Consider the following 12,372-nt stretch of genomic DNA (forward strand, 5'->3'; position numbering starts at 1 on the left):
TAGCTTACATAGTTACATACTACATACAGCTCATAAGTCATAGCGAAAGTCGAGAGAAAATGCTTATTTACCCTTATTTAATTTGAAAGGTGGAATGTGAGCACCGGCAACATTTCATTTAGGTAGGTACTTATTTCATTATTAGTTTTTGCTGATTTTATGCAAAGAACCTTGAACGTTAACGTAATTCGGTTTTCTTTCAAGTGTCACACTCACTCAGAAGTCATCCCAGTTGAATAATGCTGTAATTAACTTTACAGTTTCATAGAACAAGAGTGAAGTGGCCAATGTAGGTAGAACTAACTGTGTAGTGCTCGTAAACATTACCAAAGCTCGATGCTGAGTAAGCTAACGAGGCTACTAGTGGATCGCTCGAGGGCCATTGAAAGGGCGGCTTCCCCAGCCCTGCACTTGGACACGCCACGGGCCCCTCACGCGAGCCGAGACGACTCTCTAGTGCCTACGGGCAACCCTACTAGCGTATAAACCCTTGTCGACCCATGCGATGCAACGATATTTTTAGGCGTGAGCGTGACACTCAATGTATGCGCGCTTAGGGGTGGAGAATTAACGAAAATAGAGATTACCTTTGTATTGTGTGCGACGTCGTTATTGTTGACTTTTATTTTTAAATGATTCAGTTAATTATACACGGTGTAACATGAGGCAACCGAATAATTTTAACAGCATATTCCTCATCATATTAGAAGAGTAAAATGTCATATAAACTTTTCTGGATTTCGCCTACTTTCCAAGTTATATGCATTAAAAAAACAACAATTACTTTTATTATTTCTCAGAACAAAACGCTGTTTTGATGGCGATGATGCCGTTATCGGACATAATCTAACTATCCTCGTTGATAGATATCAAAACGTAACTAGTGACTCATTGCAAAAAATCATTTAAGTGCCAGTTCTAGGAATAATAAGTGAAATTACATCAAGAAAAACTAAAAAAAAATTGCACAATTTTTTATGCAAATGCGTTTTTTATGTTTATTTTGCCCTCAGAAATGCGAAGTTAAAATCTTTCGGTTTCTTCATGTTACACCGTGTATCATGTTTGACTGAAACTCTTACAGGTAGAGTTAAATCCCAACATGAACATGTTATGAAATAAATGAAATTTATGTCAGGAATTAATCAGTAAATTAACTGTCAATATAAACTAGTAATAAAAAAAACTGTTTAGGCTTTTTCCTACCAAAAACGACAGAAGTCTATGCCAAGATGCCTCTTAGGGCATGTGCTTTTAAGGAATGTCTTTTTACATAGTCTTAAATTAGGTAATGTAAAGTGTTAATTTCTGTCTGTCTGTCTATGGAAATTGGCTTGTTTATTTTAATTTTATTTAAACATTACAAATTACATTTATGTTAAAAAGTATCGCTAAACCAGCAAGGTTTGTCTCAATACTCCATTCAGCAGCATGTACGTAAAAAGTAAATAAATGTAACATAATACTGATTTAATTTAATTAAGTTCCCCATAGCTATCCATACATATTATAAGTAGGTATCACACCTGACAAGATTAGACTTAAATTGAATGTTGTCTCTTTGTAAATATTATGTTCTTAGAGTAATTTGTTTGTCTTTTAATTTGTAAGTTTAATAATGATATTATCACATCATTGTATTTTAGCTTCTCAGCCTTAACAACACAACTACTCCACACGAGATTTTCGCCACTTTCTACTTGTAAGACAAATGGTTGATTACATATTTAATAATATCATATACTTACTAAGTATTTACTGATATTGGATAGTTGGCTATATGGATAGCAGGGCCAGATGATTTGGTTATGTGGACAGGCGTAAAGTACCTATTAATGTTATATGTGAGTGTGCATGGGAAAATGTCCCACTTTGTTGATTGCTATAAAGCCGCTTTATGAGTTTATTCATATAAAGATTCAAGTAAATCTCGCCTTAATGCTAACCGACATAGTGGGATGTTTTACTAAACACATCACATATTTCCACAATGTACTAGTTTGGGACGAAAAAAACAATTGAAATTAGAAATTCCGAACTGACCTAACCAAATATTCAGTAATTTGACTACTAGTAGATTCATTCAAGATACCCTGCTAGTTTTTGAATTGTCATATCCTGCCAGTGCCAAATAGGAGTGCTGAATAATTGGTAATACTTTTCAACAACACTTTGTAGGAGTCAAAGGATATTGTGATTATTTGGAGAAATTTGAAAATCTGTCATAATTAGAATTATATCTACAGACAGATGAACCACGTAGTTTGCCGATTTTGGTTCCCTAAGATTTGAACCCAATAATCTTACTTGGTAAGGCACTGGTCCCACCGCGAGCTAGTAAGCTATGAGCTATCGGCTATAAAACCGAACAAAAGATAAGCACTCCCGTGCAAATAAAAGAGACATGGTGATATTGATGGCTTGATAGTAACTATAAATGAGTGATTATCTTTTGTTCATTTTATAGCCGATAGCTCATAGTTTACTAGCTCGCGATGGGACCAGTGCCTAAGTTTAATTTAGGAAATTATTTTAAAATTGAAAACATGTTTATCAGTATCCATCTAGATCTAATTATACTAACAGCAACACTCTTAGCTAACCAGACTATGCCCTTGTAATAAGGATTACAAATGTACAACTAACAGTGTTGTTGATGTTACTATATCTAAAATTTTCATGAAAATGTGTTATAATCAGTATATTGTGCACTCCTGTAAATTCTTTTAAAATATTGATTTAAATTTTACATTATCTTTTTAAAAAAATTTAAGGGGGTTTTCTCCTCTCCTATCTAGCATAAGGAAAGGAAAGGAATGACAATTTCATTACATTTTTCCATGAAATGGGTTAAAAAAATAACTTTGATTGTAATAAATAAATAATGAGAGTTTTGAATGACTCATGATTAGTTTCAATTGTCAATTTTTGTGTTTGTTTGATTCAATGTATTCTCTTTAGCTTCAAATATAGTAGCTAGCTGTCTGGTTTCTGGGTAGATATCAAATTACAAAAAACTAGAATTATTGGGTAACCCAAATGACTGCCTGCCATTGCTTATATTGTGGATATCACATATTCGGAGACCGTTTACAATAAAATAAAATAATGATTTATCTCAGGACAAATTACATACATCCAATTTTAGTTTAAGTTTAAATTGGTACTTTTACATGGAAGCTTTTCAAATCCCTGGGCCTCATGCTCCACTACTTAACTAAATAACTGGGCTAGTGGACAATTAAACGTAACAAAACCTTATCAGTCATACCTATTACTTTGCTCTACACATTTTTTTTTTGCTATTAGTAAAGTGGGTATACTGTAAATTATTGTGTATGTGGTAGGTGAAAAACCATATTGGTCAGATTCCTAGGATAGTATAGGTACAATTTTAGACCCATGCAATATTTTAATTCAGTATCAAGCTACAGAGAAACTTCATACCAAGTAATATTTTTAACCTCTAAAAAAATTAAGCTCACAGTAGGTATGCAGGTATTATTTTTGGAAAGATTTAACGTAATTAACACTGACCTTAAATTATAACAGCGTCACATTTTCACCGCCGTGAGGTAATCCGGTTTGCCACATCAGAAACACTAAATTCACTTTATATTAATGAACTGAAATCAATCACAACTTAATGTATAATTCTTCGGTATCCGATTTTCTTATTGACTTCTCACACGCCCACATATATTGTACACAAACAGCATTCGGAAGCTTAATTTTCCAAGTAGATACCTCTATTGAAACGTCAATAACCCGGGCCAAGCGTATTAGAAAATCAACCAAAATATTAATATAAAGAGGGACACTTGCTGTAAATATATTGGTGAAATGCTAGACACTATAAATTCACTTCTTATGTATTGATAATTATGTCAATAACGCTATATTTTTATCAAAACTACATCCCCGCAACTACGAGCAGCCACTACATTTTCTTTCACACATCTCTCTGACTCTCTCCAGTTTCGTGTCTCCCTCTTGCTCAGTCTCCCCCCTTCACTTGACTTGATAATCGCCCCTCTCCACCCGCAAATATTATATCAATGTGAAGGATTTGTATTTCGATTCTATAATCGATACTTAGCGGAAATTTCGATATAATAATTATAGGTATTAAAATTATTAGAAATATGGTTTATTTTTCTGTACATTTTTTATATGTTGTGCTATGTTTTGCATATGGCGTTGATTTGGCGTTTTGCATCGATATTAACAATTATGTTTAGAAAGCTGGCAATATGGTTTTGGTTGTCTTGCTGGCAACATCCATTGAACATAGACAAAACATAGATTATGCAACAAGCATAGATGTAGAGATATTAAGCTAGATTGAGTAGTTAGGCCAAAAAGTGTGTCCACATGAGGGTAAAGTTGGGGCTGGTGTCCCTCTCGCACTTATTGCCACTGTCAAAATCATTTGAATGACGTCATCACTGTCATTATTTGGGGATACCAGTCAATATTCAAAGTTACTACCAAATCTATTAATACCCCATTAAAGGTTTTTTTTAATTGCGCAAATCTTTGGTTTTATGGCTTCATAATAATGACTTACCAATTCGCTACAAGGCATTAATACCCTTGCCTCGATATAATACAAAAAAAATTTAAGAAGTATATAAACATTATAAACTTAGTTATCATACGGGTAAAAATACTACTACTATAGTAAGCTCTTTAACACTGGTCACACGTGCGAGAGGGACACCAGCCCCAACGTTGACCCACATTCTCATGTGGACACACTTTTACTAGTCTGGCACGTATCTTCTTAGTAGTTTGTGTCTGGCACGAACACCTTTCTGGACCGGTGATAAGGTTCAATTTAGTATGGCAAAAAAAGTGTGAGCTCAGTCCCTATTGAAAATCCATGGCAACGCGTCAATGTACGCAAGAATTTGCAAGAAATCTGAAAAGAATAAGTTCAGATGGTTCAAATTATATAATAATCACATAATAATGGATTTTGTTCGTAACGTAATGTAATCGCTAACTTATGCATTACGCAAATGAAAGGCAAGCACTGCCACTATTTGTAATCTGGCAATCCAATATATCTGTGGAAAAGGCGCGAATTTAAAATTTCTTCAGGTCCATGAAGAATAGAGGTAACATTATGGAGGTACTTAACTCTAAATTCCATATTCAGGTCCCTCCAATGATTCATATCATAAGTACATAAAATAATTAAGGTATCTTTGTCTCGCTCTCACTTATGGGTTGATATTAGGACGGATAGGTAATGTGTTAGGGCTAAGACCTGTTATACAGGGTGTCCCGTAAATCAACGCCAAATTTAAAAACATACTAAGCTACGCATATATAAAACCGTCATACGGCCTATCCTTATGTATGTATGGCTGTGAGGCCTGGTCACTAACACTAAAAGAAGAAAGTCAACTCCTGGTAGCGGAGAGAAAGATTTTTCGCAAGATCCTGGGACCTATTCAGAGAGACGATGGCACCTGGAGGATCCGGGAAAAATGCCGAGATCAAGGAGTTAGTGGCCGAACCCAATATCATCGGCGAAACGAAAGCCCACAGACTTCGCTGGCTCGGTCACTTAGAATGGGAAACGATCGGGCTGTCAAGAGAGCGTTCCTGGGTCGACCGGCTGGTGGCCGTCCGGCGCGGCGGGTCGACCCAGGTATCGCTGGGAGGACAGTGTGGTGGCGGATCTGCATCGGCTTCAAGTCAGTGACTGGCAAGAAGCTGCGCAGAATCGGGACAGGTGGCGATCTCTCGTTTCGGAGGCCAAGATTTACTTTTGGATCACTGAGCCAAAATAGTTAGATATTACATCTCATTAGTTATTAGCGAATTTTACTGTAATGAAAATGTCATGGTTTTCGAGATGCCACATCTGGACTAAATCACGTGATGCTCTCCAGCAACCCCACTTTGTATTTTAGCATTTTCATCACCCAATAGAGGGAAAGGAACAGGGGTATCTGTGGAATCAACCAATAGAGCAAAAGGATGTATTTGATATACAATTGGTTTGTGATTTTAATCTCATCGCTTCACTGCAACGCTCTGCAGTGTGATACTATACAGCTCGACCACGGGTGTTTTTATTATTTCTGTTGCGGTACAAATTCGCGAAAAAAAAGTACTTTTTTGTACTTACGTTTAAAAAAAATGTACCCTTATGGTTTCGGAGTTTATTACCACACTATATTTAATGATTTTTTAAATTTCTGTTGCGGTACAAATTCACGAAAAAAAATGTACTTTTTGTACTTACCTTTTTTAAAAAAATACCCGAAACTAAAAAAAACTCCAAAACTATAAGGGTTCATTTTTTTAAAACGTAAGTACAAAAAAGTACATTTTTTTCGTGAATTTGTACCGCAACAGAATTAATAAAATCATCCGTGGTCATGCTGTATAGTATCAGTACGCTCTGCAGACAACCATAAAAGATTGACCTTGTCCTATACGTACAGTACTTAAAAAAATGCATTTTCAGTGTGTCATATTTATTTTTGGTATAAAGGTACAAGAGGAATATAAGGGATGATTATCTTCGTGTATTATAAGGAACATAACACACTGCTCACCATCGCTTCCTATTTACAACCAGAAACAGATACTATAATACAAAAAAATTGGTAAATACGTAACAGTGTATGTAATTGTGTTCAACAATAATAAGTACGTGATGATTTGCTCCTACCCTTTGAAAACAATAACGTTTATCGCTGAAGTATATTATTTTTGTATCTCGGTATTAAACACTACAAGAAATAGTTAAGTAAAGAACAATAAAAAATATCTAGATTTTATTCTCTTAACAGAAGAGTAGACGATTTTTAATACTATATACTTAGCTATTTCCGCAGAAGACTACATGTGAATCCTATATTATCTGCGAAGCAAAGTAAACACAAGTCGTAAAACTTCTCATTAAATTCATGCATTACGATTTTGCAGGAGTGAAAGAAATTGCTATATAATCTTAGTCATTATTTTGGTCTGCGGATAGTACAGAAAATTAGTGACCTGTATGTTTGATAGTAGCTGCACTGTCTTTATTGGATGTTTACCTGGTACAGTCAGGAGAGGAGGATGCGCCGCTATTTAAATGATGCGCTTTTTCTGAATATACTTAGTGTCTCAACATCGGTAGGTAGCCGAAAGTTATCAACCTGTTTTGCAGTAAAGTAGGTAAAATATAAATGCTACAAGTTACAAACATGAATTTTGTTTAAAATTGGTATGATAAGTTAGGACATAGTTGGATACCTTACCGATGGTTATTATACATGATCATAAAATCGTACAACCCTGACAACATCCAGGACATCTGCGTGTGCAGCAACTTCTACCATGTGGACGCCATCGACTTATCGTTGACCTTCGTTTATAAGCATTTTTTATTCGCGTTCTATGTTTCTGCATCTCGCATTTTGACCTGCCTGCCTTCTTTCTCGTGTATCTGCTGCTTCGGGACTGCACCAGGTCACAACGGCACCGATTGCCTGGGCGTGTGACGACTTCCATGGCACTGGGGCATTTCTGCTTCTTCCTGATGCATTGTTTGTAGCACTCATCGGGCCTCGGGCAGGGTGCTGGCCGTGGCCGGTGTTTGTGGGCGCTACATGATGGCGCGGACACGCAAGGTTTTAATCCATTTACAGAATATGTAGCTGAAATGTTAAAGTATAGTTAGGTACGCTAGCTTCAATACGCTGGCATGTTTTACGACTGACTTGTTGGATCGAGGTGCACATAACTTGTTGTAAATTTCGACTATGATGCCGTTAACACGAAATATATCTTTATAACAATTATAAAACAAATGAAATATATTTTAGTAAAGTTTGGGAGCATACCAATCGAGCCGGTATGATTTTTTATGGTATCAGGAATTACATAGGTAGTTATTTGTCAGTCAAGGTTGAAACTTACACCTAATACCCATTTTCGACCCGCATAAGTAAATAAGTTTTATTGCAAAAAACTGTACTTTTCTTTTAACAGTCATCTACTGCTCTCCGAGACGTTTCTAAAAAACCCTTACCTACTCGATGGGGATATTGGGGATACAACATTTTATTATAATACAGAGTTGCTATGGCCACCTTTCTGCTTCATCATCAGATTAGCTCCATGATACCATACTATATTGCATTGCATTGAACCGTGAGTTTACATATGTGCAAATTTTTAGCTAAAACGGAAATCGGAAAATGGGTCAAATTTAACTTGCAAGATTTGATTACAGACATACAACGGGACATGTGAAAGTAAATATAAGATTGAACAATATAAACCACTTTTGAGTATTGAGATATGACATTTATTAGACTTATTGAAATAATTTAAAGTAAAATTAATTGCTATTAAGTATATCAAAATAGGGATTTCGGCGTCATTCAAAGATTTTCCACTGTACATACAAAAAGTGGTCGTGCATAATTTCGCATAACAGATTTCTTTTTAATTCCCAAAATAATTAAGTCTTAATTTCATAAGTTATTGATTGTTCGCGTTACACATTCCAACATATTTACATATTTTTATAGCGTCTTCTGACAGTTTTTTGTCATCTCTTCTGCTTTTTAAATATAGTTATGTTATTAAATTTGTCACCGTTTTGTCCTTTATTATATAAATAATAATAATAAATGTTGATCTTCATTTGCGGCTTCAGGCAAGATCGTCATTGATTGTCTACAGAATAACATATTTTATTTAGTTAAGTGATTGTAGTAATCAGCGCAGTCCATACTCTATAAGTTACTTTCTATATCGAGGGTTTACTGGTGAAACCAGTTTGCTCAACTTATCGGGTTTCACCAGTAAACCCTCGATATGTATATAAGGCCTTTTTCTGGCAAAAAAAAATAAGAGAGCATATATTGCTCTGATTAAAGGCATCAGGCAATCAATGTGATTTTTTGAAAAAATAATATGAAAAGCACAAAACAGGTTATCAATATACTAAACATTCTAATATTTTGGTTTCGTAGTAGAGAGTGACAAAAGTAGTCAGAAATGCTAAAGATAAATACAAACTATTTTAAATGTGTGCGCAAAAACTTTACCTCGTAAGTTCTCATACATTCTGATATGAAGTGATTTAAACCAGGTGTTCCGTTAACCAACGACAAAATTAAAAGGGGTGATAGGACATCTAATTAGCTATCATATTAAGCGAATTTGACCCCAATGAAAATGTCATGATATTTGAGATATTGGCCGTTTAATTTATAAAACGTAAAGAAAAAAAAATGCCAATATCTCGAAAACCATGACATTTTCATTAACCCTTCGTATGTTGCCTGTCATTTTTTATCATTGAAAAAGTAACCTTGACATTTAAAACAATAGATTTAAATTCCCTCGCATTGATCAGTGCTTAGACATACAAGGTAGAATTCGCTTAATATGAAATATTATATAGCCGATGAAATGTCCTATTAATTTTGGTGTTGGTTTACGGGACACCCTGTATAACAGATAATTTTGACATACATATCAAATGCATAATAGGCACAGCCACTTTTATTATCACGGACCAGCCTTTATTTAAAAACTATATATTGGCTATCACATTATTGTGCATTTTACGCAACGGCAACAACGACGACAGGATTCCACGCAGGTTTTATAGAAGAAATTGGAACAGCACGGGATGCAGCACTTGTCGCAGCATGGTTCGCAGCAGTCTCGGCAGCACCGGCAGCACCACGCCGCGCAGCAGCGCTGGCAGTTGGGATTCCGGCGCCGGGAGGCGGATTGCCGCACTCGGCCTCGGTGACCTTGCCCTGCACAACATTGCGCCTGCGACCGTTGGCTCCCTTGTCTTCTTTGATATTCCGAACAACTATGAGTCTCTTTCAGCCTATCTTGACTTCTCTTTCTTGATTCGCGGGACTTTCTATTAAGATATTTTTGAATTAACGCAGCCTTTCTAGGATTCGAGATATTTTGCCCCCCAAATTTATCACACGAGCCACAGGGTGTCTTGGACCTTGTAGCCATAATAGATGCGGCGCTTCGACAGGGTTCTATTCCGGCTGATGCGGTTTTCCTCAAACATTCTTCCGGCCTGGAACACGGGGGTATTGATGGGTGGCATCGCGGTGGAGCACATGACGCGCTCGGAGTGCAGGGCGGGTGGATAGCAGGAGACATGGCCAACATAGTTACTCTGAAAACAACACAATGGATTCATTAACCAATTTCTTATTGACATATTAATAAAAAGAAGCCAGCATTACGCAACAATTGAACTGCCACTCACTTGAAATAATATTTAACTAACTTACCTGCAAACATATCCTTTCTCGCACCATTATCTCAAAATTACCGGATTGAAAAAAAAACGCCGCACTACCTAATTTAAGGAATTTTAGTGCATTAACATGCATAAAGGCACATGACTTTCTAAAACCGTAACAAACCATTGACACCTACTTACCTAATTTTTTCGATGGGGGACCCGAACATGACATCTTAAATTGGTAGATCTGGTGGTTAGCCCGAATACAGCTCCAGCTTCAAGTGTTATACTAAAGTTAAAGGAAAAATAATACAATCGTCAATTTAATGAAATCGATGGAAAACAAAGACTTTGTTTGATGCAGCTATAGCATTTGCAACTACTAAAATTCACAACTTTGTACAAAAGTTCAATGCCACGCTAGCGCTAGGTATATGTATAAGATATGAGATTATTTTATTTCAATGCACCATAACTCTTAATATTGATGATGATGTGGGTGGCTTAAAATTGTATTTATTTATTTTGGAGATTTTTTTAACGCATTCATGTTCACTCAATAGCCGGGTCCACATCGCGAGACAGTTGACTTTAATTCTACAGTAAAATCAAATTGGCGTCGGAGTTTCTGAAGATAATCTCACTAGCAACCCCTAACTAATTTTAGCAGGTATTCACTTTTATAAAGAACGAGGGGTTGGAGAAATTAGTAATTAAGCCATTTTAAAGTCTATTTGAAAATCCTACTACTTACAGAAGATCCTATACTACTTCATATATTCTTATCTACTGATCAAAAATCAAACCCCTTAGTTAGGTACTTTAATTTCATTAGGCATTCAGAAGCACTCGATCGAACAATTTCTAGTTGATTATTTGATTTGATATTAGATATTTGTACCCAGCAGGTATCATGCTAGTCGTTCCCATGATTGAACTTTTGTATACGTGTGACTTTTGCTGGTTTGAGTGTGAGTGGCAGTCATAAGGCAGCTGGCTTCCGAGAATATGTGGACTGCCTACTTGCAGGCTCCTTTTGTACAAAGCTGTCAATAAGGGCGATTAATTTCTCGTTAACAACTAACTAACTAACTAACACTGTACAAACTTACCCATAATATGGTTTCGTTATATTATCATATGGTGGATTCTTCTTGACTCATAATTTTAGACATTGTGAAATTCCATTTTGAAGGGTTTGGGGAACTTTTTTGCTGTTTTTATGTTTGACTGAATGATTTTCTTTCTAATTTCAATAACACTGACACGTGTCATTCATTTTTCCTTTTTCTAGCAGTTTTCATAGGGCCAGTACTAACATCTAATCTATCGTGGTGACAGTGCAACTCAAAAGTTCAAAAGTCAAAGAGTTTCAAAGGTATACTCTGGCACAGCACTTTATCACTGGGAAAATTACAAGAAAAAAAATAGGCAAAAAGCAGTTTTTTCCATTACCCCCATAGATAATTTGAATTTCATGCTTTTTCCTACTTACAAGGTGGACGTGCCTCAGTATAGGACTCACCTGAGCAGTGTACCTATTCAGCAATGACCTACATAACAAAAGGGAGGGTCATGTGTGTAGGACTTTATCGGGGGATATCCCCAATTAGCACTATACGAGATTTTTTTTACATGGCAACTCTAACTGAAGGGGTTTTTTTCCTGGCGTCTGCTGGCGTCCACTAGGGCCCGCGCACACGGATGCAACAGTTGCACGGCGACATTTTTTGTCTCTGTCGTCACTCCTTGGACGCACGAAAGAGACAAAAAATGTCGCCGTGCAACTGTTGCATCCGTGTGCGCGGAGCGTAATAAGGCGGAATCGAGCCGCGTCGAATCGAGTCCTCACATATTTTGAATGCGATTCGACAAGGCTCGATTCCGCCAATGGACGACGTAACGAGGCTCGACGGCTCGACTCGGCGCGGCGCGCCTAGTGGACGCCTTAGTGCGTTTTCACATTATCCGATCTGATATCGGATGTCGGACCGATATCCCATACATTACAGGCGCCATCTTGTTTTTTCCATTGATATCCTTCCGACATCCGATATCGGATCGGATAATGTGAAAACGGTCTTATGCGTAGCCCAAATGCAATGCAAGTGCCGTGTAAGCAG

The 12,372-nt window shown here is 36.6% G+C and overlaps 2 protein-coding genes across 4 annotated transcripts in view; both read right to left on the reverse strand.

Annotated features, from left to right (window-relative positions):
• Positions 1-4,001, reverse strand: part of LOC125232040 (neurabin-1) — a 67,847-nt gene extending 63,846 nt beyond the window's left edge. For all 3 annotated transcript variants that reach the window (XR_007177692.1, XM_048137653.1, XM_048137652.1), the window contains exon 1: positions 3,538-4,001. The gene's annotated coding sequence lies outside the window, so the exon portion shown is untranslated. The remainder of the gene's footprint in view (positions 1-3,537) is intronic.
• Positions 4,002-9,573: 5,572 nt separating this feature from the next.
• Positions 9,574-11,544, reverse strand: LOC125232226 (keratin-associated protein 4-6-like). Its single transcript, XM_048137867.1, has 3 exons — positions 11,362-11,544; positions 10,448-10,538; positions 9,574-10,177 (listed from the first exon to the last, which is right to left on the reverse strand). Exons 2-3 carry the CDS (start codon positions 10,474-10,476, stop codon positions 9,574-9,576), a joined length of 633 nt encoding a protein of 210 aa, XP_047993824.1. The 5' UTR covers positions 10,477-10,538; positions 11,362-11,544.
• Between the last annotated feature and the right edge of the window lie 828 nt (positions 11,545-12,372).

The sequence above is a fragment of the Leguminivora glycinivorella genome, chromosome 12, assembly GCF_023078275.1.
Source record: "Leguminivora glycinivorella isolate SPB_JAAS2020 chromosome 12, LegGlyc_1.1, whole genome shotgun sequence".
Classification (NCBI taxonomy): Eukaryota; Metazoa; Arthropoda; class Insecta; order Lepidoptera; family Tortricidae; genus Leguminivora; species Leguminivora glycinivorella.